Source organism: Nuphar pumila, chromosome 5 (assembly GCF_984573655.1).
Source record: "Nuphar pumila chromosome 5, dmNupPumi1.hap1.1, whole genome shotgun sequence".
Classification (NCBI taxonomy): domain Eukaryota; kingdom Viridiplantae; phylum Streptophyta; class Magnoliopsida; order Nymphaeales; family Nymphaeaceae; genus Nuphar; species Nuphar pumila.
In genome coordinates, this window is record NC_143253.1 from 34,489,824 (window position 1) to 34,517,651 (window position 27,828).

At 38.9% G+C, this 27,828-nt stretch overlaps 1 protein-coding gene across 3 annotated transcripts; it reads left to right on the forward strand.

The window, feature by feature from the left end:
- Nucleotides 1-1,196: 1,196 nt before the first annotated feature.
- Nucleotides 1,197-18,294, forward strand: LOC149837345 (pfkB-like carbohydrate kinase family protein). 3 transcript variants are annotated; one of them, XM_090005975.1, is made up of 12 exons: nt 1,197-1,353; nt 4,122-4,391; nt 4,657-4,737; nt 4,938-5,013; nt 5,099-5,213; nt 13,615-13,677; nt 13,819-13,982; nt 14,107-14,165; nt 14,851-14,917; nt 17,617-17,679; nt 17,782-17,913; nt 18,023-18,294. In XM_090005975.1, the coding sequence occupies exons 2-12, from the start codon at nt 4,136-4,138 to the stop codon at nt 18,048-18,050; spliced, it is 1,104 nt and encodes a 367-aa protein (XP_089862101.1). In that variant the 5' UTR covers nt 1,197-1,353; nt 4,122-4,135; the 3' UTR covers nt 18,051-18,294. The 3 variants fall into 3 exon arrangements, with proteins under 3 accessions (XP_089862101.1, XP_089862099.1, XP_089862100.1); XM_090005973.1 differs by having other exon boundaries at nt 4,657-4,733; nt 4,904-5,013; XM_090005974.1 differs by lacking the exon at nt 1,197-1,353 and adding an exon at nt 2,803-3,118 and having other exon boundaries at nt 4,657-4,733; nt 4,904-5,013.
- The last annotated feature ends 9,534 nt before the right edge of the window (nt 18,295-27,828 follow it).

A 27,828-nucleotide genomic window follows, 5' to 3' on the forward strand; every position in this document is an offset into this window, starting at 1 on the left:
ACGTTCTCTGGTGGACAATGATGAAGAAAGGTGTTTCTCTCAAGTACATTAGTATAATTAAAGATATGTATAAAGGAGTAGTAACCAATGTCCGCACTTGTGGAGGGGTGACAACCAATTTTCCTATAACGGTTGGGTTACATCAAGGATCTGCTTTAAGCCCTTTCCTATTTGCTATAGTGATGGATGCGCTTACGAGATCAATTCAAGAAAATGTGTCGTGGTGTATGTTGTTTGCTGATGATATTGTTTTGATTGATGAGTCTAGAGTTGGGGTTAATGCTAAGTTAGAATTATGGAGACATACATTGGAAGCAAGAGGTTTTAAGTTGAGTAAGAGTAAGACAGAATACATGGAATGTCGATTTAGTAAGCAACAAAATAGAGATGGGAGTGTAGTGAAACTTGGTGAGCAAGAAATACCGGTGGATGATTCTTTCAAATATTTGGGATCTATCATTCAAAAGTATGGGGAAATTGATGGAGATGTAAATCATAGAATAAAGGTTGGGTGGATGAAATGGAAGAGTGCAACTGGAGTGTTGTGCGATTGTAGAATGCCATTGCGGTTGAAGGGAAAGTTTTATAGGACGACTATTAGGCCCGCTTTACTATATGGTACGGAATGTTGGGCTGCCAAGAGACATCATATTCAAAAAATGAGTGTAGCTGAGATGCGTATGCTGAGATGAATGTGTGGAAATACAATAAAAGATAAAATTCGGAACGAGGAGATACGTAAGAAGGTAGGCGTTGCACCCATTGAAAATAAGATGAGAGAGAATAATTTACGGTGGTTTGAACATATTCGACGAAGGCCTAATGATGCTCCAGTTAGAAGGATGGAGAAATGGGAAAATATATTAGTTAAAAGAGGTCAGGGTAGGCCTAGGAAGACATGGATGGAGGTGATAGGAAAGGATATGAATGCTTTGAACCTCACCGAGGACATGGCATTGGATAGAAATGAATGGAAGAGAAGGATTCATGTGGAAGACCCAGAATTGTTTTGGGATGAAGGAGTAGTTGTAGTTGTAGTTGTTGTATAATAATTCTTTATGTTTGTTTACATAAGTTATTCGGATAACCATGTGAACGGTGACGTCAGTTACATTTTTGAGTCTGTCTCCTTATTTTATGTACGTTTCAAGCGACTTTTGTACCTCCATTGGTTATCTTTGTTAAAGTGTGGGCATAGGATCAGAATGTACTTCTAGCCGGTCCAACCGAGGAACCACTTGCGATTAATCCCCAAAACCGCACAACCTACTCCTCGCCGGAAAATCATGGCTGCTCCTCGCCGATAAATCGTGCAAAACCCAAAACAGAAAGAGTATTTTCATCGCATAAATGGTAAGTTTTTGCTGTGACAAAGGTGCGTTTCCTAATTTTGATGAAAAGCCTTAACCCCCTTCAATTTCAATGATAATTTTGCTTTTCAACAAAATTTTCTTTCTTTTTTCTTTTTTTTTTCAACGTCTGAAGATGAATATTAATGGTGGTGGAAATGAGGGTTTCTTGGTTATGGTCTTCTGCTATTGCTGTTGCAAATTTGAGGTTGAGGAAGCCAATGTGTGAAGTAGATTCTCTAAGACAGGTTTTTAGCTAGAAGCAGAGATTTTGTTGTTAATGTTTAATATAATTCGTCCTGAGGATGTTTCATTAGAAACATAGGTATATATTTTGCTCGATCCCTGCTCTCTCAAAACAGGCACTCCCACGCAGGCCCTTTTAGTTGCAGGTCACAATGGCGAATCTTTGTTAAGCTTTGGTTATGCTTCAAGCAGACCTTCATATGAAATTGGTATCTTGTGCTCATAAATTACCGCGATTTTCTGTTTTTTTTTTGAAGATCTAGGGTGCCAGTCATTATTTAGGATTTTGGTTTTTCTTCTTTTATCTGGCTTATGCGGGATTTATTGAGTGTGGTGCTGATTTCACACTCATGAAAGATGAACGTTTGGTGGATAACATTTTGTGTAAACTCTTTGGGTTCTGTCTGCTGGATCACTATTCTTCTATTTCTCCTCTTTTACAGTAGGTTTTTAACTTTAATTTTTGTCATTAACCTTGTACTATTTGGCATTCAATACTGTCTAATGGTAGAACATTTATCAAAACTTGGGCCAGCTTACATCTACTGGCTTATGTTTACATGATGGGGTTTAATCTCAAATTGTTGTTTTGTGTTATTGAACCCTTTCTTTTTCCTTTTTTTTAATTATAAATTTAATTCTGATTATTTTATTCATAAAATGCAAATGACAAATTTTTTTGCTGATTAATCATGATTTTTTTATCATACCGAATAATCACGATTTTCCGAAGAATATAAATGCTGAGGATGGCCGATCTTTTTGCCGATGAGAATACTTCCAGAGGAATTGCTGAGGAAGAGTTTGGCTGCTATGATCCGTGGTGTCATATCCTGGCTTATCCAATTTTCTGGATGAGTTGGTGCATCCGACCATGCACCACTTTGAACTATTATGAGATAGTGATATTATCTTTGGCATTTATTACTTGGTTTGTTCAAAGTACAGTGACCGGTAGAGGTATTGGGATATCAATGTTGATGCGATAGAGGCATCTGGATAACAATGTTAATGCGATTTACTAGGAGATTTCAAGATAAATTGCTTTTTCAGGAAAAGTATTGGCAATAACTTGTAATAAAAACGAACTGAACAACAATATTTGTAAGAAAAAAAAGAATTCCTTGGGGATAGGTTAAAAATATTGATAAAAGTATGAATTACTTGTGAAATTTCAACTTTTGTAAGATTTTATGAAGTTGCACATCATCCAATAAGACACTACCCCATTAATTTTTGGCTAAGCTGGCACCATACAGGTGTTGGCCTATGGGGGAGATCTTTCGCAGTCAAAACTGTTAAAACTGACTGAAACACTTATCTGATGGTTGGCTATCCAAGAAATGTACTCTTTCTGATTTTCAGCCATTGCAAGGTGAAAGATTGTAGCAGGACAGTCATCCTATGGGAGGATGCTCCCATCAATATCTGGCATCATGTCGACTGAGACTGTATAGAGTCATGCCCTTATGGACACTCTTATTTCTGCCAGTTGGAAAATAAATTCTCATTGCAATTAAGAGGTTAGTACATTCATGAGAAAAAGCGGATAGAGTGTAAATTCCCGAAAATTCAATGTGCTTATGATTTTTGGTATCATAGATGACATTAGATGGGGGTTGCCTGGGAATGCCCTCTACCAAGTTTCAGCTTATATTGTTCTGGAGTACCTGCCAGCACATGGTTTGCATTAAAAAAAGGAAAAACTGAAAATAGGGACACAGCTGCTACTATCTTAATTGGTTTGAGGCAAAACTGGTAGTGATGGTGTTTGGAGCATTCTCTATTTGAAGCCTGCCTCCTCATACCGAGAATTTGCTGGAAGATGAAGTTTTAGCTTGTGTATCAAACTAGATTCAAGTGGACTTTAGTCTAGTCTACAAGTTTTTTGGGTGGAAAAAACCATTTTTTCCCTGCAATAGATATTTGATTCACACAATCAAGAATTAAAAATTTATAATTCTCAATAGGCTTGAAATTTTATTGCAGCTTCAATATTTTTTTATTTTTTATTCTTTTAGCTTAGATATGTTCTCTTTTCTTCCTCCAAATATATTGTCATTAATGCTCAACTATTGAATTTATCACATTATTATCATGATATATTCTTGTTGCCCAAAAAATTGCAAGAAGTTCCATTGATATCGATTTCATTGGAGTTTTGTTGCCAACAAAGATATCAATTTTTCGTGGTGAATGTTTGAGAAACATCAGCTTTTGCATCATGATTTGGTCTTTTCTCTTGGTATATCTTGTAAAAGATAATTAGTTGAATGTTTCCTTTATGTAGCTGACAGTTATGGTATTGTAGGTGATCCTTGTCAGCATGAACACAAACTCTATGATGTACTTTGTTTTATAAATTTCTTGTTGATCTTATGCATACTGGCCTTATTGAAATTGCTTTTCCTTTACTAGTGATTTTGGTCATTTTCTTTCTTTGAATGAACTGAAGTTGTCATTAACTGACAAATTGTTGTATTTTAACTTTTTATCTCAACATTTACTGTGGTTGATGTTCTACAGTTGAGTGGTAGGGGATGCACCCTTCATTTAAAGTATTGGGATATGGCATGAATTGTTCTATTTTGGAGAGCAAGGCCAGTTGCATGATTGCATCTAGTGCTATTTTAAGGAGGCAGCAGTTCTTGATAAGGTCTCTAAAAGGATACACAAGTCAAAATTTCATTGCAAAGATGTCTGAAATAAAATATTCAGTTGATGAGGTTGATGCTGGAAAAATCTTACGGATGCTTACTCCTAATCTTGATCCTACCAGATACAAGGGTCAGGCAGGTACAAATATAGAAGGCTTTGACAGGCTGCTCTAGAATGACTTTAGTTCATTCATCTACTCTAATCTGTTGATTTAAAGAGTAGCCTTTATTGTTTGTTATTGTTATTTTGCACTGTCGACTCTGTCATCAGGTCCGGGAAGTTGGATATGATATCTATCATAATTTGTCATCTGATCATACATTTTTCTCAACTAGATAAGGACTGAATTTATAGATGATTTTAACCGTTTTATGGATTCCTCTGAGTGGTGGGCCTTGTGCAGGGAAGATAGCAGTTATTGGTGGTTGTCGTGAATACACAGGTGCACCATACTTTGCAGCAATATCTGCCTTGAAAATAGTGGGTACTTTGAGATCTTCTGTTATCTCTCTTTTCAAACGCTTTTTGCCACTTTCCACTAGCCTAGAAGTATCACTTCTTTTGTATCTATGGTAGTTGCTGTCATAAACTTTTATTCACTTTTAAGCTTTTAATTTAGAGATTTAATGTCACAATTTCTTATCAAACAGGGTGCTGATTTATCTCATGTTTTCTGTACGAAAGATGCTGCAGCAGTCATAAAGAGCTACAGCCCTGAGCTAATTGTACACCCTGTGCTTGAAGAATCTTACACCATAAGGTCTGTTTCAGTGTCTTCTCTTTTTGTCTGGTTAGATCTTTAAAAATTCTGTTAGAAGTTGATTCATGTAAAGCTATTCATTCAGGGATGATGAAAAGGAACTTGTTTCTGATAAAGTCTATGCAGAGGTTGCAAAATGGATGGGAAGATTTGATTGCCTTGTTGTTGGACCCGGCCTTGGAAGGGACCCATTTCTTATGGTTTGTCATCTTAACTGTATACAAATTCTGACAATGACTTTTGTCTGATCTTTGTATATGCATGGAAAAATTGAATAACAAAAACCACCTTGTAGATAAGTCTTGAAGACAATTTTTTGTGTTACATCTTCTACCATACCATCATCTTGTAGCTCCAAAAAGGTCATCTGGGAAATAGGGTTGCAAACGGTTTGGGTTGAGGATCCACATGTATCCAGAAACTGTATACTTACATAGTTCTTTTCTGGGTTCTCATCCAAGATGTATAGCTCGAGTCATGATTCAAATAATTTGCGTGCAAATGGCTGGGGATAGAGGCTAACAGTGAGGACTAACAGGCTCAATTTGATCTCTGTGGGTACTAGGCTTAAAGTAATCCTTGAACAATTTGGCTTAATGGGTATGGATCTGATGGTTAGTTCCAGAACAATTTTTTGGACCTATTTAATTGATGTGCTTGGGCTTGTAGTGCACTAGGGACAGCCAAAATATACTGCATTATTGCTATCCTACCATGGAAGGGGTGTAGTAAGAATCTTAACCACACCCACTTGGATTCATGATCCAAATTAAAATTTTTTGATCCAAACTGTATTAGAGCTACTGAAAGCTATAAATGATGTGGGACTCTTAATGGGTTCTGTTTAGGATCCTGATAACTGATAAGTTAAAACGTTTTCTGGTTGGTCAGTTATCTGATGTGGATCCAAACATCAGTGCAATGCCCCAAAATTTAACCGGGAAATTTCAAGAGATTTTTTTTTAAAACACTTATCGCCTTTAGGATACAGCAGAAGACTTAGACTATTTTGAAAGCCGATTTAACTTTGGGCAAGTTACAATCCATTCCAACACATACACGATACTAGAATACAATGAAACTTAATACATTAACCCAAATAAAGTTAATGACACTAGTCTTAAAATAAAATCAGAGTTCAAACATATCCAAATGTCTCAAAAACAAAAATAGCTAAGCTAAGCAGTCCGGGAAAGTGTGTGTCGATAACCCCGGCGCATCGCTTGCGTCACTCATCACCTGCACATAATATGTGTCAAACCATTGCTGGCCTAGTAGGATAGTCCCTCAAGCATAAAATAGGAAAAGCTCCAGTGCTTATGGGATACCTTTTTCCCTATTCCTTTTATACCATCACATAATCACATCTATTCATTCAAATGGCATACAAACAAACAGATATGAATAATAATCACATCCACAACAATCATAAGCATGCAGACATATAGTAAACAATCCTACTTTTGAGTATAGCACTTGCATTCAAATTCAGTAGTATTCACAATTATGCAATAATTTCAACAACATTATGCCAAAAACAATAACTACAAGTGAACCTAAACATGCCCAGGGTCTCTAACTTCGATTCAACTAGTCAAAGGGGAGTTTATTATTTCATGTATTTTATTAGCCCTATTGACTTAGAAGAATCTGCTTAACACCCACTGAAACGGTCCATGATCGAGAGAACTCTCAGTGGTCCAGGGAATTGATTCTTACTTTCAGAGTGTGAGTTTACCTTACCTGGGCCTCACAGTAGACTCAACCTCCTATGACCGATGACTGAAGACTAAAGGGACACCCTCAGTTCCCAAACATCGACAGTGTCATTTGGTCTGTGTACCATCTACGTTCTCTAGGTAGCTCGTGTCCAGAATTGGGCTCCTAAAGATTTTCTTATTTATTACAAGTGCTCTATGCAGTAGGACTCAACAATCCAGAGTTCCATTAAGGGGAACTCCCACCTGGTCGATCTGACCGCATCAATCTATAGCCTAATCTAGACGAGCACTGGCTTGTGGAAACCTTTTCCACACTGGGATGTCTTTGGACCAAGCTGATGCAGTGCGGAAGGATCGACTCTTTGATGCAGTGGGGAGGATCTACTGTGCCACACCTGGTTGCTGGTTGCTGAAAACCAAGGCACGACCCTCACGATCGTGCGATGCAGTAATAACACGAGGAAACAGGGAGAACCACCACAAATGATGGTGCTGCCTTTCTTTTATTTGTTTTTTTATTGCAATGGAACTTCACTACATAAATGACTAAGCAATAGGAAGAACAAACTAACAGGCGTGAAAGAAAAGAAAACAACGTAAGCATAGAAAGAATAGAAGAAGCAAAAAACCAACTGTTGGAAGGAAACGCTGCTGCTGCAAAATTCAATATTCTATGTCCTCCGCACGCAACCCTAGAGGGGCTTTTAAAGGCCCCATCTGGATTCGGGTCTTTGGTCCAATCCCGGACCCGAGACAATCTCCATTTGCTGTATGGGTCTGGGTCCATCCTGCTCTGCATCATTCTCCCCTAGTTGGAAAGAAGTCGGCTCTGACGACTTCTTGTCTCCACAGTAAGTATTTAGATCAGACACATTAAATGTAGGAGAAAGGTGCCGATTTTCGGGCAGCCCAAGGAGGTAAGATTGGTCAAATAGGCCCGCTAGCCGGGAAAACCCGATCTCCTTGGTGGGAAGGAGAACTATCTTATGACCCTTAAAGACAAATGTGTACGTGTTCCTACGGCCATTATGGATGGTCTTACGGTCAAACTGCCAGGAACGTCTCACAAGGATGTGACATGCGCTCATAGGGGCCACATCACACCACACTTCATCGTGGTAATGCTCTCTCATGGAAAACCGAACTAGACAAGGCAAGGTGATGGGTACCTCGTTCCCTTTTTTGAACCATGCCATTTTATAAGGTTGGGACAATTTTTTCGTTTTTAGGTTCAAGGTGGATACGACACTCTCGAACACCATATTCTTGCACGCCCCGGTATCAATGACAACATCACACGCGCCCCCCTCACAGTTGCACTAGGTTCTAAAAATATTATTCCGCAACCATTTTGTCGGTGTCGACTCTCGGGATGTGGTCAAAACATGACAGATGGTTAACAAATTTTCGATGCTGCCATCAAACTCTACGACTTTTATCTTGTCATTTCCCGCAACTAGCGACTCAGCTCACCCTCACTATCGGACGTTGACTCAACAATGCCCTCTGCCAGATGGGTGTTCCTACTCACGGTGGGATATTGGACGCAATATGACCTAACTCTTGACACCTAAAACAACGAACGATGGACTCACTGGGCTTACCTTTGGATCGGGTGTGGTACGCGGGTCCAGACTGATCAGGTTTGCTAGGGTCGACTCCAGGGGTGGACTTTGCATCTTCTTTCCTAGGGGAGCTCGCTCCTCTGGCTGAGAAACTCGACTTAGGTTGACTGGACTGATCACTACGGGGTGTCCTATGTTCCTGCCTCATTTTCAATTTCTCCTCCACATTCATGGCATAATTGCTCACATGATCTAATGACTCGATTGTGATACAACTGAAGTCGTCAGAAATAGCAGGACGGAGACTAGAAATATACCTCGTGACCTGCTGACGGGCGGTCTCCTCGATCTGCACTCGTAGGGAAAGACGATGAAACTCAACGGTGTACTCTGCCACAATATTGGTACCTTGACGCAGGGTCAGGTACTCCTTGTAGGCCCTCTCAGCGTGATCTGACGGTACGAACTTAGACTACATCAACCTCTGCATCTTTAATACCATTTTGATGCAGTGCGGAAGGATCGACTCTTTGACGTAGTGGGGAGGATCTACTGTGCCACACCTGGTTGCTGAAAACCAAGGCACGACCCTCACGATCGTGCGATGCAGTAATAACACGAGGAAACAGGGAGAACCACCACAAACGATGGTGCTGCCTTTCTTTTATTTGTTTTTTTATTACAATGGAACTTCACTACATAAATGACTAAGCAATAGGAAGAACGAACTAACAGGCGTGAAAGAAAAGAAAACAACGTAAGCACAGAAAGAATAGAAGAAGCAAAAAAGCAAACTGCTGGAAGGAAACGCTGCTGCTGCAAAATTCAATATTCTATGTCCTCCACACGCAACCCTAGAGGGGTTTTTAAAGGCCCCATCTGGATTCGGGTCTCGGGTCTGGTCCCGGACCCGAGACAATCTCCATTTGCTGTATGGGTCTGGGTCCATCATGCCCTGCATCACAAGCGCTGTAGCTCGCGAGAACCTTTCCCACCGTGGGATGCCCTTGAGCCATGCCTCCCTTGAGGCCAAAATGTATGAGAACATGCATTTCTTTTATAACCACAGGTGCACACAAACAACCCCTGGTTCTGAGCCATGTGTGTGCATGCCTAACATGACACATAACATCTACGATGCATAATGCCAGAACCATGGAATAAACCATAAATGCATCTAACATGCTTCATATGCAACATTCACCACACATGGTTCACCTATACATGCCACTTCACATAAGCTAAGCATATCAATCATCATAACATCATATAAATCCATTAATCATGCATAAATACAACATTTAATTTTTTAACCACCTGCTGCACATAAATTCACGATTTATACAATTCATAGGTAAGCATAACTAATTCTTGAATCACATAGGTTTACAATTAAACATGACACTATTGTAAAAAGAATAACAGATTTTTGTCCACTGCCCCAGGCTCGGTTGACTTCTGCACAGAGATCCCTAGGACTTATAAAATATTCAGGTGACACCCCTATGTATCCCCTTTCATGTCCAAGTGAAAGATTTGAAAAACTCTGCATATTTTATTCCCAGAAATTCAAACACTAAAACTGATTTTTTGGGAAAAATCTGTTAAGACCAAACTCTGTTCCTCAAAGGTGCCTGCATGGAGCCCAAACCAGGAGGAACCATGTTCACCATAATTTTTCAATAAAAGATTTATGTCTTAGCTTTTCAATGCCACCTTACTCAGAGAAAAATACCATGGCAATAATTTTAAACATTTTCTGGAATAGACCCCAGGTTCTGTTTCCTGCAACACTCAGAACTTCACTGGTTTGGCTGAGGTTTAGTAGAGGTGCTGACAGGAGCTTTCATTCTTCCAGCATTTTTCTTAGATTCTACAAGGTGTCTAGAATAACATGTAAAAAATCAATCCACAAACTCACCAAGTCTGATTTACTGGATTTTTCACAAAACAGTTCACTGGAATTGGCCATGCACACAGGTCCACTTCCCTGTTGACTGTTACAGTAGTCATAAAGCCTACTTCCATACATCAGATGACCTATTTGTTTTTTGGAACTCCTTCTAGGTGTCTAGAAGGTCCCAGTAAAACGTTTTTTCCATCTGATGTATGGTCTTATTTCTGGATTTTTTCTACTGAAATAAGACAGAAAATCAGGACTGCATGTAGACACTTTGTAAAACTTACTTAGATCATGCTTAAAAATCCTAAGTGCTCATTGAATATATGCATAAACATCAATCTAAGCATCATCAAAGCATGTAAAACATTAACATGAAGCAAAACCCTGTAGCTTAGGCCCTAGGCATGATTCTACAGGTTAAAACACATAGCATACATGTAATACTTCATAAAACATGCTTTCTTTATGTATTATGGATTAAATCAAACTCACAAAGGGTGTTAATCCACTACACATACTGCAATATATCATGTAGATAGTATGAATAACATCCTACATAGTATAAATATCGAAATCCATCATTAAACATGCACATTAACCAACACTAACACATTTTTGCTAATTTCACAAAGCCATCAACTCGTCTTGTTTTTTTAAATAGACCAAGGAGCCGAATCACTCTAGTTCCAGATCTGATAAAACCCATAGATCTATCATATACAATACCACATATACAATACCACGAATAACTCTAAACATACTAACACAACCCCAATACCCGATTTTGCATAAACCCCAAAAATGACCCGGTTAGCAAAATCGATTTTTGCTTAAACTTAAAATAGAGCATAATATTTCAAAACATATTTTTTTGAAATCATTCTCAGCATGAGACTTGTTTAAAAATCATCTCTTATGCTGGTTCTATGGTTGATCATGGATCACCCACAGAAACCGTTGGATGCACACTCTATGCACCCAAACTTGATCCTAGTCTATGCATAGAGAGAGAGGCTACCTTGATTGCTCCTTGGTTAATGTGCAAACCTTTGTCTTCCATGTTAAAGGGCTGCTACACTTTAGCACTTACGAATATCCTTTAGCCTAGGCTTGGTGAAGGAGAAGAGAGAGAGAGAGAGAGAGAGAGAGAGAGAGAGAGAGAGAGAGAGAGAGAGAGAGAGAGAGAGAGAGAGAGAGAGAGACGTCCAAGAGGTTTCCCAACCACCTCCCTCTCTCTGATGTGGGCACTACCAGGGAGGGGCGTCCAAGGGGATTCCCCCTTTTTGTTGAGAGTTGGTTTTGCAAACTACCCCTCTATCTCTTTGGTGTGCCCCACTAGGGAGGGGTGTCCTATGAAATCCATAAAATAAGAGAGGTGGTTTCCCAAACCACCTCCCTTTCTATCCACGTGGGCCCCACTAAGGGGTCGACCCACCTAGTTTCCCTACTTTGGAAACTCTTATTTTTTTCTAACCCCACTAATCTAGTTACTTAGGCAACTAACCTAATTAACCATGTGGGGTCACTAGGGGGGCATCCCACCCTCTTCTAGAACCCTCTCATAAATTAATTAACATATTAATTTAGTTGATTTTATCTCTAACTTCCTAATTGATTTGAAATTTACCACACTTACCTACTTAGGAAAAAAGAGAGTTACCAAACTCTTTTCTGGTAGCTTCTCTATTTATCTAAGTTTTCTAATTATATTTATTTAGATAATTATCCATAAATTCAAATGTCATGAGACCCACCTGAAGAATATCTACGCATTATGGGCTCACCACTTGGCGTAGAGAGGGTCTAAAAGACTGCCTCCACAACCCTTGTGGGTCCCATGTGGACACGTGGTGCCTCACGGGGTTGGGCGTGAGACTTTGGGCCCCATACACTACTTGTGGCATCCTACAGGGATTATGGGTTGGGTCCTTAATACAATCCAGTCCATTTTGATAGATCCGTTTTTGGGTCCAATTCAAGTTCAAAAATAACAAAAATGGATGCCGGTCCATTTTGAAAAGACTCATTTTTTAATCCAGCCCAAATCCAAAATTGGTAATTTGGATCTCCTACCAGATCCACGACTCAATTCGGATTTAATCAGGGTCCAAATTTAATTTCCAGTCTTGAATTTTGCCTGAATTTAACCCAATTTTATCTTGAATTTAACCTTAATTCACTCAAAATAAAAAGTTAAATTAAACAAATTTCGCAGGTATTACAATCAGTGCTCATAGTGGGCTATACGAAGATTGAGGGTTGTGAGCTAATGCTTGTTTCAGAAAATATGATAATGTAGCTTGCTCTTGTTGTCTGGTTTCTGTTGAAAATAAGATTCTCCTGATAGAATTGGAGGAAACAAGGAAATTGTAAGGAAAAGAAGCCTAAATAAACACAGAGCTCATCAACATTTGATACTTTATTAATGTGCAATAAACTGCATTTTCTTTTATATATCAAAATAGTTATGGAATTTCTACTTGTTTTATGTTTTCTAGTTTATACAAAATGTAAAAGACTGCAAAATGAACTAAATTTAGATTGCTATATCAGCAAATGTGCATCACTTATCTTGATCCACTTTGGCTGGTTTCACATAGAAAGATTCTTTTGACAGTGGAAAACAGCTGATCAGCTCCTTGAGTGATGTCCTGGACCCTGGTATTATTACATGTCAAGAAATATTACGATCAATAGATTAAATACTATTACACCCATTGAGTGAGTTATACTATGATACATCTGCAAGCATGAATAATAAATAATACTGAATATTCGATTGAGCTAACTGGTTGCCTTATTGCCTCTTACCATGGTATGCAAATTTCTTTACTCATTTATTTTAATAATCTGTAGCCATATACCTAAGGGGAGGAGCCATTATCATGTGCTTCTTGGGAGGAAACCTGCAACCTGATTTGGTTGTCTTTTGATGTGATATTGCTTCAAGAGCAGTTAAATATTATTTCATGTTTTACAATGTTAACATCTTACAGATAGGTAGGTTTGGACTATTAATACCTTACAGATAGGTAGGTGCTTGATGATTAGATTCCATGGTCATAACTGAAGGATCATGTAGTCCTGCGGATCTTGCACCCTGAAGAACATGAGCATGAGGCAGTAAACACAATTTATTGTTTTTTATAGGACTGTAAAGAGGTGGAGCCTGATCAAAATACAAAATGAACAACTATTAACTGGATCCAAATGTGACACTAATTATATTCAGACCCAGATCTGGATTCTTGGTCCATATAATAAAATGGGCTGGGTATTTGTGTCAGAACAAGTTACGAGGGCTTGTACTACAGCTTATCCTTTCAGTTACTTTATATGTTAATCTTCTTCCTATGTGAATTGTTTATTAAGCACCTTGTCCGAAAGTTAATCTGTGACTTTAATCTTCCAGGAATGTGTGAGTGAAATTATAAGAGCTGCTCGACATGCACAAATTCCAATTATAGTTGATGGGGTATGCTGTCTGTCAGTGCTCTGTTGGATATATTCAATGAGATGCTTGCTCTCTCTCTCTCTCTCTCTCTGACACACACACACACACACACACACACACACACATCTAACTACTGATTCTTCAGAAATCTACACGATATAGGATGGTTTGTTTCTTGTCACAAGCAACCTTGAACTGATACAAGGATACCCTTTGGCTGTCCTAACTCCAAACATAAATGAGTACAAGCGCCTTGTGGAGATCGTTCTTGGGGTTGAAGTCAATGACCAAGATGGGCTGAACCAGTTGCCATTGATTGCTCAGAGGTATCCTTTCTCTTTCTGTTAGTTTAGCCATCATGCAAGTCCATAATGATTCATTTTTTCAGGCTTTTTTTATATAGTTCGGTGAAAATGTCTTACAATATCTAATGGTGTTTTTTTCATCAAGAATTGGAGTGACTATTCTACATAAAGGGAGCTCTGATATTATTAGTGATGGCAAATCAGGTACTTTATCTTTAAATGTTAGATATAAAATTTTCTCCTATAGGGTTATTTAGTTCATTGCTTCCATTATTCAGCAAAGTTGAAACTGAATCCCTTCACTAAGGATCAGTGTTCCAATTAAAAAGGAAGTCTACTCTTTTTCTGTTTGTAATTTGAGAGCCACTGTTTGGTGCAATGGTAAGGTCCTTGAGTTTTCAACTTGGAGATGCATCCTGAGAGCAGCCACTTCTTGCATAAAAGCAGAAGGTTAGGACTGAAGTATGTCACTCCCCAGCTATGTCACACAGACTCTTCTAACAGGGCACCGCACCCGCTTCACACCCGCACCCAGGCGGGTGCGACACTTGGACACAACTTCCTTTATGTTAGGTGAAGTCAACCACTGAGGTCCATTTCTATCCAAAAGTAGTTTCAGTTAACCCTAATCAAGTCCATTTTTATCTATATTATATATATAAATACATAAATGCACACAAATACACATAGTGTTAACTTAAAACTGTTAATATATATATATACTTCCCGCACCCAAGTTTTTTTAAATTGCCGCACCGCCGCATCCGCACCCACACCCGCACCCGCACCTATGTGACATAGCTCCCCAGCACCCTGGAGTATGGGACCACACTTGATATAGCCCTTCTTATATTTCCATCTGTCTGTAACCACCAGATTATTTCTGCAGTTACTGTAGTGAGCATTTTTGGATCTCCACGGCGTTGTGGTGGCCAGGGTGATATTCTTTCTGGAAGGTTTTTTTCTGTTCAGCCCTTCTGTTGTCATTTATCTTTCACAAGCAAATAATTTTTGTTTCCAATTATTATGCCACTTAATTCTACATGGCAAAGATTATTGTCTAGTTTCACCTGTGTAATTATTATATTTTTGGGAAACCTTTTGTCATGCTCTAAAGCGCTATATTATATTTTAGTCCCATTGAAGTTATGTCCCAGCACTCAGGCTCACTGTTTACCTTGTTCTTTCCCTCGACACTTTCTGTTGAGCATCAGCATTAGACTTATTTGCCTCTATGATGATGGGGAAGAAGGATTGAGGAATGCTGAGGTGTCTCATCTGTGAGTTACTTTATATAAGGTGTAGGTGGAAACCCAGCTGCTACCATTTCTTGTCACTGTTCATCATGGATTTTTTGAGTTTGTGTCTTTTCTATGTCGCACATACACCATTTTTACTCCCTTACTGTATCTGGTTATGTAGTATTCACTGTGAACAACTCTATAGAAATGGTTGTATCCTTGTGTCTACTATGGAACATAGCATCCTGTTTATCATGCTGTAATGTCTAATTCTATAATTTGTTTTGGTTTTTGTGCCATGTCATTAATCTACTTCATTGTCATATTTTACCATGGGATACATCTTTGTGCATTTTTCCATGCATAGCATACCACTGCCATGCTTAGAACCAGTTATGACTTTGCATCAGTTATTGTGCTCTGTCATGGTCATGCTGAATGCTGCCATCCATTGTAGTTTCTTTCATACTGTTATATTATGCTTGTTTTTCTTTTCTGTTTCGTGTTATATACTGTTGGGCATCCATATAATGCTCGTTCTACTAATAGAGATTTGGCATTTTCATTGTGCATGGCTTGCTGCTCATGATATTTAATATTGTGAGATACCACATTGTTTTTTCTTTTGTTTGTTAAACATTTAGGGGCTTAGTATTTCATGAAAAACCATGTCTACGAAGATAAATTTTCTGCTGTATAAAATAGCATAAGGAATCTTTCAGGAAAAAAACGAGGGAAAGATAGTCAGAAACAGGGTACGGCATTGTGAAATCCAGATCTTTTGTATCTGCACACTCACAGAAAGATGGAAGCTTACCATGGACATCCATGTCACTATTTATTTTAAATGGTTAGTTACATCGATTTTGAGAGGCGCTCCTTACATATGATACTCAAATGATGCTTGAATTATAAGGTCATCTTTCTCCACGTACATTGATATTATGTTATGATGTTTCTGATTCTGCTCAAAGGACATCTCAACTGGTTATATTGTCCTTGTATGATTTACAAGGACATTGTACTTAGGTCCTTTTTGCTTGAGAAGCCAGTAATTTTTGGTACTTGTTGTCTCTGTTAAGTAATGTTCTCCGTCATCTGTACCATCTCTTGTATCTTATTCAGGAAAGGTTATGACAATTTAAACAAGTTCCCACTTCCCAAAAACTATTAAGCTTCTCTCTCTCTCTCTCTCTGTCTCTCTCTCCATGAGTGTCTTAGTGGCACGTCTGTATTCAGGCATTTTGTATCTCTTTACTCCTGCCTTATTAATATATATTTTTTTCTATACTTTTTGTTGCCACTTTGCTTCTCTTATTTGCTTTTGAATGATATGAAGGTGCATGTCAGTAATGCTTCTTTCCAAGTCTTTTTTTCTCCTTTAAAAATTTTGAGTCATCTAATCTTGTTATGAATTGCATAGTTTCATTGAAAGGCTACATATTGCTTGCATTGCACTGCTTCATTTTGAACAGAAGGCTTGAATTTTCCATTGGCATTAGAGAATGAGCTATATGAAAAATCATCAATTAGTATTTGTGGTTTTACTTTTGTTATAATAAAATGAGGTCAAAAAACAGATGTATGCGATTTTTTGCCTTGAAAATCAAGGTTGGTTTCAAATTTACCACTCAATGTGATCTTAACCCAAGATCCGAATCACATCCATACTTGAGTTTTTTTTTAAAGTGCTTCCATATAAATCTTCGTGTTCTAAACAGTTCTCTCAAAAGTCAAAAGACGGGCTTTGTGGATGATACTTTAAAAGGAGTTTTTTTTTGTCCTGGTTGAAACAGTTATAAATGGAGTTTTGCTAACTATGGATGTAAAGTGAAGAATTCTGGCTAATCCAGAGTCTTCTATCATTGATGTCCATGTATAATGATTGTTATATGAATTTAGATTTTGCAGCCATCATGCTTAGCTTGCATATTTCTTTAGAGATAGAATTTGTAAAGTCTTGAGGTAGTTGGTTCTCAGTTTTCATTATATGATCTACCATGAGAAGGTATGCTCAAGTTATACAGGTTTTACTTGTATTTCCAATTCCTGGATACTGTGTTGTTCCATCCATGTTTAGAGTTACCCGTTACAGGTCACTGTGTATCTTTTCTTCACTGAGCTCTTACCTTCATGAATTATACCTCTCTCATGCCTGTCATGCTCAGGTCGTTGTGCATCTTCTTCTGTACTTGGCTCTTATCTTCATGAATTGTACCTTTCTCATGCATGTCATGTTTTTGACTGCTAATTCATGTTACCCGTTTCTTTCCCTTGTCTTTCTTATGATTATGGGGAACCTGTTAGGGAGTTGCAACATGTGAATATGTTCCTTAGCGAATTTGCATATCCCCTCTCTTTGGGCTATTTCTTTTTTCTTTTCTCCTTGTTGACGTAAATGTCTTCTGGTGCAGTGTTGCAGTGTTTTCGTCTTGGGCAAGAAAGCTACTAGAAATTCAGAAAGAACCAGATGATAGGTGAGCTTGCTTACTGCATTTCCATGTCCTGTTTGTACCCTGATGATTAAAGCTTTGTTTGTTTCTTATTTGTTTGTCTATTCATTGTTATGGTGATTGAAGTATTCCCATGAATCCAATGGTGTTGGGGAGTATTGCTGGTTCGGTGTTATTGCGAAAAGCTGCATCACTTGCTTTTGACAAGAAGAAACGGTCGACCCTCACTACAGACATCATCGAGTGTTTAGGAGACAGGTCTCTCTCTCTCTCTCTCATTTTTTATTCTTTTTCACATAGGCTAGCTCTCTCATTGTATATTCTTTTTCACGTAGGCTAGAAACTTATGTTTTATCTTGTGTCTTAGTTTGGAGTACATGTGCCCAGTCTCCTGAGGCAGCTGTGAAGACATATACATGCTTCTTTGTGTTGTTGCTCGTCTCATCAACATGAGTTCTAGTTTAAACTCAAGATTGACGGCAGTTAGTCTTTATTTGTCATCGCATAATTACTAGAAATTAAGACCATTCTCGAGTTTATTGTAATTGTTTTATGGTTAATAGCAGTTTGTATTTCTAATGCTTTACAGGAATAAGAACAGAAGTCGAAGCCGTATGAGAAGTTTGTTTTATTTAGAAACTTTGGTCTCTCTCTCTCTCTCTCTCTCTCTTGGAAAAGAGATGCTAGAGTCAGCTTTATCCAAGTTGACATGAATCACAAGTTCGAAACCCGGGTGCATGTCCTTTACCGCAAAGCTGAAGCGGAGTGTACTCTTTGGTGGGCATGAGCTCCTCTCATTTCTTTCAGAAAAGAGATTTATGGTAGAGTCAGACAGCTTTATCCAAGTTAACGGGACGTCACAAGCTTGGAACCCACGGGTGCATGTCCTTTACTGCAAAGTCAAAGCTGAGTATACTCCTTGATGGGCAAAAGGCATTTTTTTTTTTAAACAAGCGATGCTAGAGGCGCTTCTAGCTAACAAAGGCCTCATGGCCCGAGCCCTTTCATGGATGAAGAGGCCCACGCCTCTTTCCCATAGAGGCTTAACCCTCTCTATGTGGCCTAGGCCTCTATGAGAGGTGTGGTCCTCTCGATTAGCTCACCACCACATAAATTATTACGGTCATGCTGCTTTATGCACCATGGCCTAGGTTCCCATTAATTTATCGGGAAAATGATCTGTATGACAAATGTGACGTGTTTCTTGAAATGCTCAGAAATTTTTGCCATTTTTTTGTTCAAAATAGCAAATGTCCAACTTTGTTACGATCTTTTTAGCCCTTGCATATGCTAAACTGGCGAAGTCGCTTTGCTCTTTGGGTGGTACAAACTCCCACTTAAAAGGAGTTTTCCATGTATTTTCTTGTGAACATCAGGAAGGTCCCATAAAATTATGTGCGAACATCATGTTAATCTTGAACTTTAGAACATCACACATATATCATGTCACGAAGTTTGCACATAATTTTATGCAAACCTTGTGTTACTGTCAAACACGAGTTTTGTTGATAGCTATTTTGGCAGGGCTTTGTCCTCAAGTATTGTGAAATCATTGATAGCTAATTTTTTTGGGTAAATACATATTTAACAATTAAACCAGTTAATTTTTTTAGTTGTTTCGGTGATTAGTATGCTTCTATTTTATCCTTCAATTTTGTTGTTTATATATTGCAAATCTTGTATAATAAACTTTGGTGTATTACATTTCAATTACATCTTTTTTCAAATACACATCGAATTAAGAATTAAACATCCATAATTAATGAATTATTTATTACACATCAAATTTAAATAATAACAATTTTTGAAAATTAAAATAATATCAGAGTCTTGAGCACTTGTAAATGCTCATAATCTAAAACAGTCCAAAAGTGAGAAAGGCTTGGATTAGGCCCGTCGCAATCTTCCGCTATCGCTTGATCCCTCATTCGCTACTTGAAAATATTTAATTTAATATGGTCAGAGAATTAAGTCCTTAGTAGGGCAAAGTTATTCAATACACATAAATTAAAATAAGTAAACAAGAATTAATCCGATATTCGCATACCCAAAACATGATTAAATATACCAAAGCATACATGCATGGAATTTATTATAAGATATTTAGACATACATTTACAAAATTCTCTCAATAAAAAACATTCACTTAATTATAAATAATTAAATATACATGAACAGTTAAAAGTGCATGCACTTACCATTGCAGAAGTCGAACTGTATGCATGAGTGACTTCTTATCTTTAATTAGGTTTTCTTTTTAAAAGAAGTCCACACGATATATCACTATGCTCTTTGGGTAATACAAGCTCCCACTTAAAATGAGTTTCACATGTATTTTCTTGTGAACATCACGAAGGTTGCATAAAATTATGTGTGAACATCATGTTATTCTCGAACTTTAGAACATCACACATATAACGCCCCGGATTTCTAAAACAAAGCTAAGTTAAAATTTTCATGAATTTCTTTTTTTCCTTTGCAGCGAAACTTAGAAAAACTTTTAGCAGCGGAATCAGACAATAATGAGTCGTCAGTTTTAGAAAACTCTGGGCGAGTTATAGGTATGTGGCCAAGCTTTTCTTGACCACCAAGGTGTTTCATTTATCAAAACCACTTGTTTATTACAAACATCACTCCTTGAGAAAAATAATATTTGGTTTAATAAAGGAAGCAATACAACATTATCTAGAGAAACCCTGAAACTCGATGCCGCCTTGGCTCACATATCGCAACGCAGGTTCAACACCTAAAATCTCCATTAAATGGAGTTAGAACCACTGATGGTCTGGTAAGCAAACAATCATGCATCCATTCAACTCAAGTAAATGCATTGACTACTCAGGGTCACAGTTTGCAATAATGACGCTCAAGTCTCCACGACTTAACGTATATCGCAAGAGCCTCCTCAGGGCTATGAGTTGAACATTCGCTCAAGTCTTCATGACTTAGCGCAAGCCTCTTCAGGGCTGTGATTTGAATCTCGCTCCAGTCTGTACGACTTAGCGTAAGCCTCTCTTGGGATGTGATTTGATCATCCTGCTCAATTCTCCATAACTTGGCGCAAGTCTCTCCAAGGCTGTGATTGGAATAACCTGCTCATGTCTCCAAGACTTAGCATTGACCTCTTCAAGGTCTCGAAGGGATGCCAAGCTCAAGTCTTCATACTTGGCATATCCGGATCCAACGAATCTAAGGGCAAGCTTCTCGAGCTTCGCTTAGTTGTGTAGATACAATATGGGTCTTTGCCCAATCGGTCCAGTAGTATACCGACCATGACACCTTTCGTAAGGTTATGCAGGACTTGACACAACAACGTTTATCCACTTATACATTCAATACATCGCTGAACATAGAGCTAATGCATTGTTTCGATATTAACATTTCACCCCTGATACACAGAAGAACTCTTTGTCTATGCATCAACGCGACATTCTGGGGGTTGATTATTCTATATATTTTAGATACTTTAGAGGCCCGATGACCCCATCTATGTTAGGGTGGTATTCTCGTACTGGGAGAACCCTAATAGGCCAATTCAGATGCATCCTCTACTTGCAGTAGTTGGGTTCAATCCTTAGATATTTAAGGATAACCACGACCTCAAATCCCTTGAGTGACTGATGCCCCATTGAACTCTGTCAGGTTCAGTATCAAACATATGTCACTCAGGTTGTACCATCACCGTCTTCCACGATGAGCAAGTCCTGAAGGGGTCCGTCGGTCTAATCGTTACTTGTCAGATATGTTCTTGTCATTCGGATAAGCCAATGCATCCTGCACCAAGGATATATGTACTCGACCCCATTCAGTAATCTCCCCTAACATGGACATTTAACTACGGGGTTCATGAGATATTTAAGTCTTATTCATATGCATGCTTAACTGAGCTATCGGCTCTTCGGCCATCATGAGCATCTCACCTCTTTTGGGTGGACAACGTACTCTGGCACGACGACTCTTACGAGTCTAGTTGTGTAACAGTATCCATGAGCATGCATATGACTCGATCTCTTTTGGATCGGCTGCTCAGCGTGTTTCACTGCAATGAGCAGTTGGCTTAGTCAAGGCGCAACAACCACTCTGGCTCAGCAACCCTTACGAGTGAAGTGCCCTTACAGGCAAACATGAAAATGGGCCTTTCTGATAGCGTTCCAACAATAGGGCATCTTCGTGCCATTCAACTGGTTTTGGCATTTCTTCTGCCAACCATCTTGTCAGCACTTTCCTTGCTTTGGCGACAGAAGTGTGATGAACCTTTCTACGTTATAGAAAGTACTGAGGGCATATGGGTAGCACCTCCTCTGTATGATGGAGTAACATGCTCCGCTCTTTCTGAGCTTGGTTGAGCTTCTTCAGAAAATTCTGTAGCACTCCCTCTCTTTAACTGAGGAAGCATGTATTTCTTTTAAGCTCGGTGAGCATCTTTTCAGAATTTCCAGCAGCACTTCCCCTCTTTGACGAGAAAATCGCTACGCTTTAACTCAGGAATGGAATGCCACCATTGTGCATACTTTGCATCCATTGAGGTTCGATAGAACCTTGGGCCATATCCAGGCCATGCGTAAGTGACTTAGTTCTTATAAAAAAGTGGTTTTGCATAAAGGCGAAGCCTTTCCAATAGTGACTTCATTCGTCAAGCAGAATCTTGATCGAGGAGCGGTAATGGAATCACATTGGCGATTTAGAGTTGATCTCTATTTGAACATTCACTTATGCGTCATATATGTAATAGAAGCAGAAGCCTGTGTTTTATATGACAGTGGCGTAAAAGAGTGCATATACTTATTGTTCGGGGGGTGAAACTGAACAAAATATTCTATATATATAATTGAATAAAGCAGGGAAGCCTTGGCATCGTACGACATGATGGCAAATCTTAAATTACATTTAAGCAGGAGCCTTGGTGATATATAACGCGATGGAAATCTCAATTCAATATATACGACAATCGGCATCCAACGATAGTTATAAGGCGAGCGCGTGAACACCGAAGTATCTTAGAGGGATCAACCAAGAACTAGGGTGAGATACTATTTTTAAGAATGCATATACTGCACATTCAAGCATATATATCCGATGATAGTCATAAGGCGAGCGCGTGAACACCGAAGTGTCCTAGAGGGCTCAACCAAGAACTAGGGTCAGATACTACTTCAAAAAGTATACACCATATACAAACAAGCAAATACTTGAGAGAGATTGATCAATGAAGCAAACTTACTTCAAATCGCGAAAGAAACGGCTCCAGAACGCTCTCACTACTTCGAACAATGTTCGATCCTTCATTCAAGAGGTCATACTAGGTCAGATGAGGTCGACTTAGTTGAGAAAGAGGAAGAGCAAGTTAAGTTGCTAAGCCTAGGTGGTTTGAACCAAGTTGGGTTTGGTCCAAGTCAACTTGGTCAAGCAGGTTCAGACTTAGCCCAAGTAGGTTGGGTTTGGGTCAATTGAACCAAACCAGGTTTCAGGACCAAAAGGGACTTTGACTTCAAACCCAACTAGATTCAAGTCAAGTTAACTGGGTTTAGACCAGGTCAAGTGGGTTTAGACCAAGTCAGGCAGGCTAGGACCTGATCATGCAGGCTCAAACCCACTCAGGCAGGCTAGGCTAGGTAGGAAAGGTTTAGGAGAGAGAGAGAGAAGTCAAAAGGAGGGGGGATGATTTTTTTAAAAGGGGGTCTCCTCCTTTTATAGCCAAGGTTACTTGGCCCCCAAGTAACCTTCTCTTCTGGATTTTTCTAGAAAAACCTAGAAAAATTCAATGTCTTCTTTCCCCTTCTTGCCCTTTCCTTTCTGAAATTTCCAAGAGGTTCCTTTTGGTGTGGGGTCCACATAGAAATTTCATGGGATATTTTGTGGGTCCCACCAAATATTTTCTGAGGAATATTTCTGTGGGTTCCACCAACATTTTTGTAGGTCTCACAAAAATTTTGGGTTTTTGGCGATTTTTTATCAAAAAATTTTGAGTACATCATTCTCTTCGTATTGACGTAACTAAGAAAGTTGGCTCATACAAATCTCTTGATTTTATTAAGAGAGAAAGTTATGACTCTCTAACGGTTTGAGCATATATTCGCGAAGATACGAATATCCTAAGTATATTTGGCTCACAAGAATGGATTTGATTCACATTTCGAGTTTGAATGCTATTTTTACTTGAAAATTCCTCATGAATTTATTCAGAAAGATATTAAAAAATTATGGGTTTTACATCATTACCCCTTTCAAAGAATTTTGCCCACGAAATTCCGTTAAGAGTACTAAGTGTGTAACTCAGGATATTTCTCTCATGTGCTAGATTCATAATTTTATTCACTTAGTTTGACATCGTATTCATTCCAATCATAACCTCATATCATGATTCATGATCGATGAAGGTATGCTTCTTATATTTGAGTTCAAATTATGCTGCAACAATGATAGTTTTTTTGCTGAATCGATGTTCTTCTAACTGGCTATCACTCATAGTCATTCGATGTAACTATTGCATACACCCAGATTATTCTCACAAGGTTTAACCATATTGGAAAAGTCCCCTGTCAGATTACCTAGTCTTGAAAATGTACTTTCTCACAGGTTCGCCTTCGTCAGACTTACCTGATATTGGATCAGTACACCCTTACAGAATCTTACTAGCCAAGCTACTGATTTTGGAACATGTACACTCACATAGAGCTGTACACCCTCACAGACTCGCCCTGGCTATACTATATGATCTTGAATATGTAAATCCTCACATGACTCTCTTCTTGGGAACAATTTCTTAATAATTTATTTTATTAAGTGACTTTTAGCGTTCTAATTACACAAACTTAATTTCTCAATCATGGGGTCTATAGCCATCAATTTTGGGCATAAGCACTTAAAATTCAATTTGATAAATCCAAAATTACTTTAGAGAGCAAGGATACATATTGATTCAGATGACCGTACACAAGGTCATGAGCCTCTTGTCTCGAACATTCATTGAATCTTGTCTTTCGATTACTTTTTACTCAACACAACTCTATATATCAAGGTATTCAGACTCTTTGATATAATCATTATTCGTGAGTTATTTGGTTGTCACTGCATAGACACGACCTCCCACAGGTTTCTGCTCTGCCTTGGGTAGTGACAGTCGTTATTATGTTTGTTGAGAGGGTCCTTCAGATCTCATATTTCTCTGTTAAAGATCTGAAGCCTTTTTACGACGTTCTCTTATACGATGCTCTAGTTTGCCGCAATATAGGCAACCTCCCGTATCGCGAGGACAAACCCCTCCGGGGTGATCTGAGCTACACCTCGAGCATCAGAAATTAGACTTTTGGTAGGGTTGATTGGCTTCTACCATCTGCAATGGCCGCTCGGCCTGTGGAGTAAAGTTCTTCTCTTGAAAATCCCTCTTATAAAAATGTGATCGTGATTCTTGGCCACCTAGGAACGTCCTCTTGTTGTTCCCATTACTTGTTACCGGTCTTTTTCCTACAATCATTTTGGATCGCTTCCAGTCCGCGTTAATATTTGAAGATGCTACCACAACAGCCTGGAATGTTTGAGGCATACTGGTTATCACACAAGATTGCAACCCTCCCTGCAATCCATTTATATATTTATCGACCCTTTCCTGGTCAATGTCAAATAACCTGGAGCAGTATCGCTCAAGGTTCTGAAACTTGACAGTATAGTCGATGAGACTCATACCACCCTGCTCTAGTTCCAGGAACTCCATCTTTTTCTTATTTCTTGAGTGCAACAAGAAGTAGTTATCCAAGAAAGTTCTTCAAAAATCATCCCAAGGGACAACTTCAAGTTGTGAGAATTGGATGATCTTAGTGCTATCCCACCACTTTCGTGCACTGTCCTTAAGCCTATATGTGTCAAAGTTAGTCTTTTTGTCATCTAGTACTCTAAATACTAGGAATGCACGCTCTGTTTTCTCGATCCAGCTTTCTGCAAGCTCTGGATCAACTCTTTCGGCAAAGATCGATGGGTCAAGTTTGAGAAACTTTTCATAAGTTATTCCTCTGATGTTCTCATTGCGAGGCAAGGTTGGTTCTTGCCTTGTTTTATGAATGACAGACACAAGTTTGTCGAGTGTCTCTAGTAGGAATCCTTGCGTATGAGACTCCTCTCTCGGCATGGTTCTCCTCATTGTAGGAGCCATCTATAGTTTAACAAGGGTTTATAAAATCATATTTATAGTCGATACCGCAAACATGATGGATCTCGAACCAGGTTTCTCAAACACTTGCTCTGATATCAATTCTGTAACGCCTCACATTTCTAAAACAAAGCTAAGTTAAAATTTTTATGAATTTCTTTTTTTTTCTTTGCAGCGAAACTTAGAAAAACTTTTAGCTGCGGAATTAGACGATAATGAGTCGTCAATTTTAGAAAACTTCAGGCGAGTCACACATATGTGGCCAAACTCTCTTTGACCACTGAAGTGTTCCATTTATCAAAACCACTTGTTTATTACAAACATCACTGCTTGAGAAAAACAATATTTGGTTTAATAAATAAAGCAATACAACATTGTCTAGAGAAACCCTGGAACTCGATGCCGCCTTGGCCCGCATATCGCAACACAGATCCAACACCTGAAATCCCCATTAAACAGGGTCAGAACCACTGATGGTATGGTAAGCAATCAATCATGCATCCATTCAACTCAAGTAAATGCGTTGACCACTCAGAGTCATAGTTCACAATAACAATGCTCAAGTCTTCATGACTTTGCGTATATTGCAAGAGCCTCCTCAATGTTATGAGTTAAACATTCGCTCAAGTCTTCATGACTTAGCACAAGCCTCTTCAGGGTTATGATTTGAATCTTTCGCTCAAATCTGCACGACTTAGCGTAAGCCTCTCTTGGGTTGTGATTTGATCATCCCGCTCAAGTCTCCATGACTTGGCGCATGCCTCTCCAAGGTTGTGATTGGAATAATCTGCTCAAGTCTACAAGACTTAGCATTGACCTCTTCAGGGTCTCGAAGGGATGTCAAGCTCAAGTTTTCATACTTGGTACATCCGGATCCAACGAATCTAAGGACAAACTTCTTGAGCTTTGCTTAGTCATGTAGATACAATATGGGTCTTTGCCCAATCGGTCATGTAGTATACCAACCATGACACCTTTCATAAGGTTATGCAGGACTTGACACAACAACGTCCATCTACTCATACATTCAATACATCGCTGAAACTAGAGCTAATGCATTGTTTCGATATTAATATTTCACCTCCTGGTACACAGAAGAACTCTTTGTCTAGGCATCAACGTGACGTTCTGGGGGTTGATTATTCTATATATTTTAGATACCCCAGAGGCCTGATGACCCCATCTATGTTACGGCAGTATTCTCGTACCAGGAGAACCCTAACATGCCAATTCTGATGTATCCTCTACTTGCAGTAGTTGGGTTCAATCCTTAGATATTTAAGGATAACCACGACCTCAAATCCCTTGAGTGACTGATGCCCCATTGAACTCTGTCAGGTTCAGTATCAAACATATGTCACTCAGGTTGTACCATCACCGTCTTCCACGATGAGCAAGTCCTGAAGGGGTCCGTCGGTCTAATCGTTACTTGTCAGATATGTTCTTGTCATTCAGATAAGCCAGTGTATCTCGCATAGAGGATATATGTACCCGACCTCATTCAGTAATCCCTCCTAACATAGACATTTAACCACGGGTTTCATGAGACATTTAAGTCTTATTCATATGCATGCTTAACTGAGCTCTCGGCTCTTCGGCCATCACGAACATCTCACCTTTTTCGGGTGGACAACGTACTCTGGCATGACGGCCCTTACGAGCCTAGTTGTGTACCAGTATCCATGAGCATGCATATGACTCAATCTCTTTTGGATTGGCTACTCGACGTGTTTCACTTCAACGAGCAGTTGGCCTAGTCAAGTTGCAACAACCACTCTGGCTGAGCAACCCTTACGAGTGAAGTGCCCTTACAGGCAAACATAGAAACATGCTTTTCTGGTAGCGTTCCAACAATAGGGCATCTTTGTACCATTCAACTGGTTCCGGCAGTTTTTCTGCCAACCATCTTGTCAGCACTTCTTCTGCTTTGACGATAGAAGTGTGACGAACCTTTCTACGTTATAGAAGGTACTAAGGGCATATGGGCAACACCTACTCTGTATGATAGAGTAATATGCTCTGCTCTTTCT

What these genes read in the sequence shown, in the direction of transcription:
- LOC149837345 (XM_090005973.1), top strand. Translation starts at nt 4,136, where the DNA reads ATGCACCCTTCATTTAAAGTATTGGGATATGGCATGAATTGTTCTATT. An exon ending in CAATATCTGCCTTGAAAATA is followed by an intron (nt 4,734 to 4,903) that starts GTGGGTACTTTG and finishes CTTATCAAACAG; the next exon opens with GGTGCTGATTTATCTCATGT. An exon ending in GAAGGGACCCATTTCTTATG is followed by an intron (nt 5,214 to 13,614) that starts GTTTGTCATCTT and finishes TTAATCTTCCAG; the next exon opens with GAATGTGTGAGTGAAATTAT.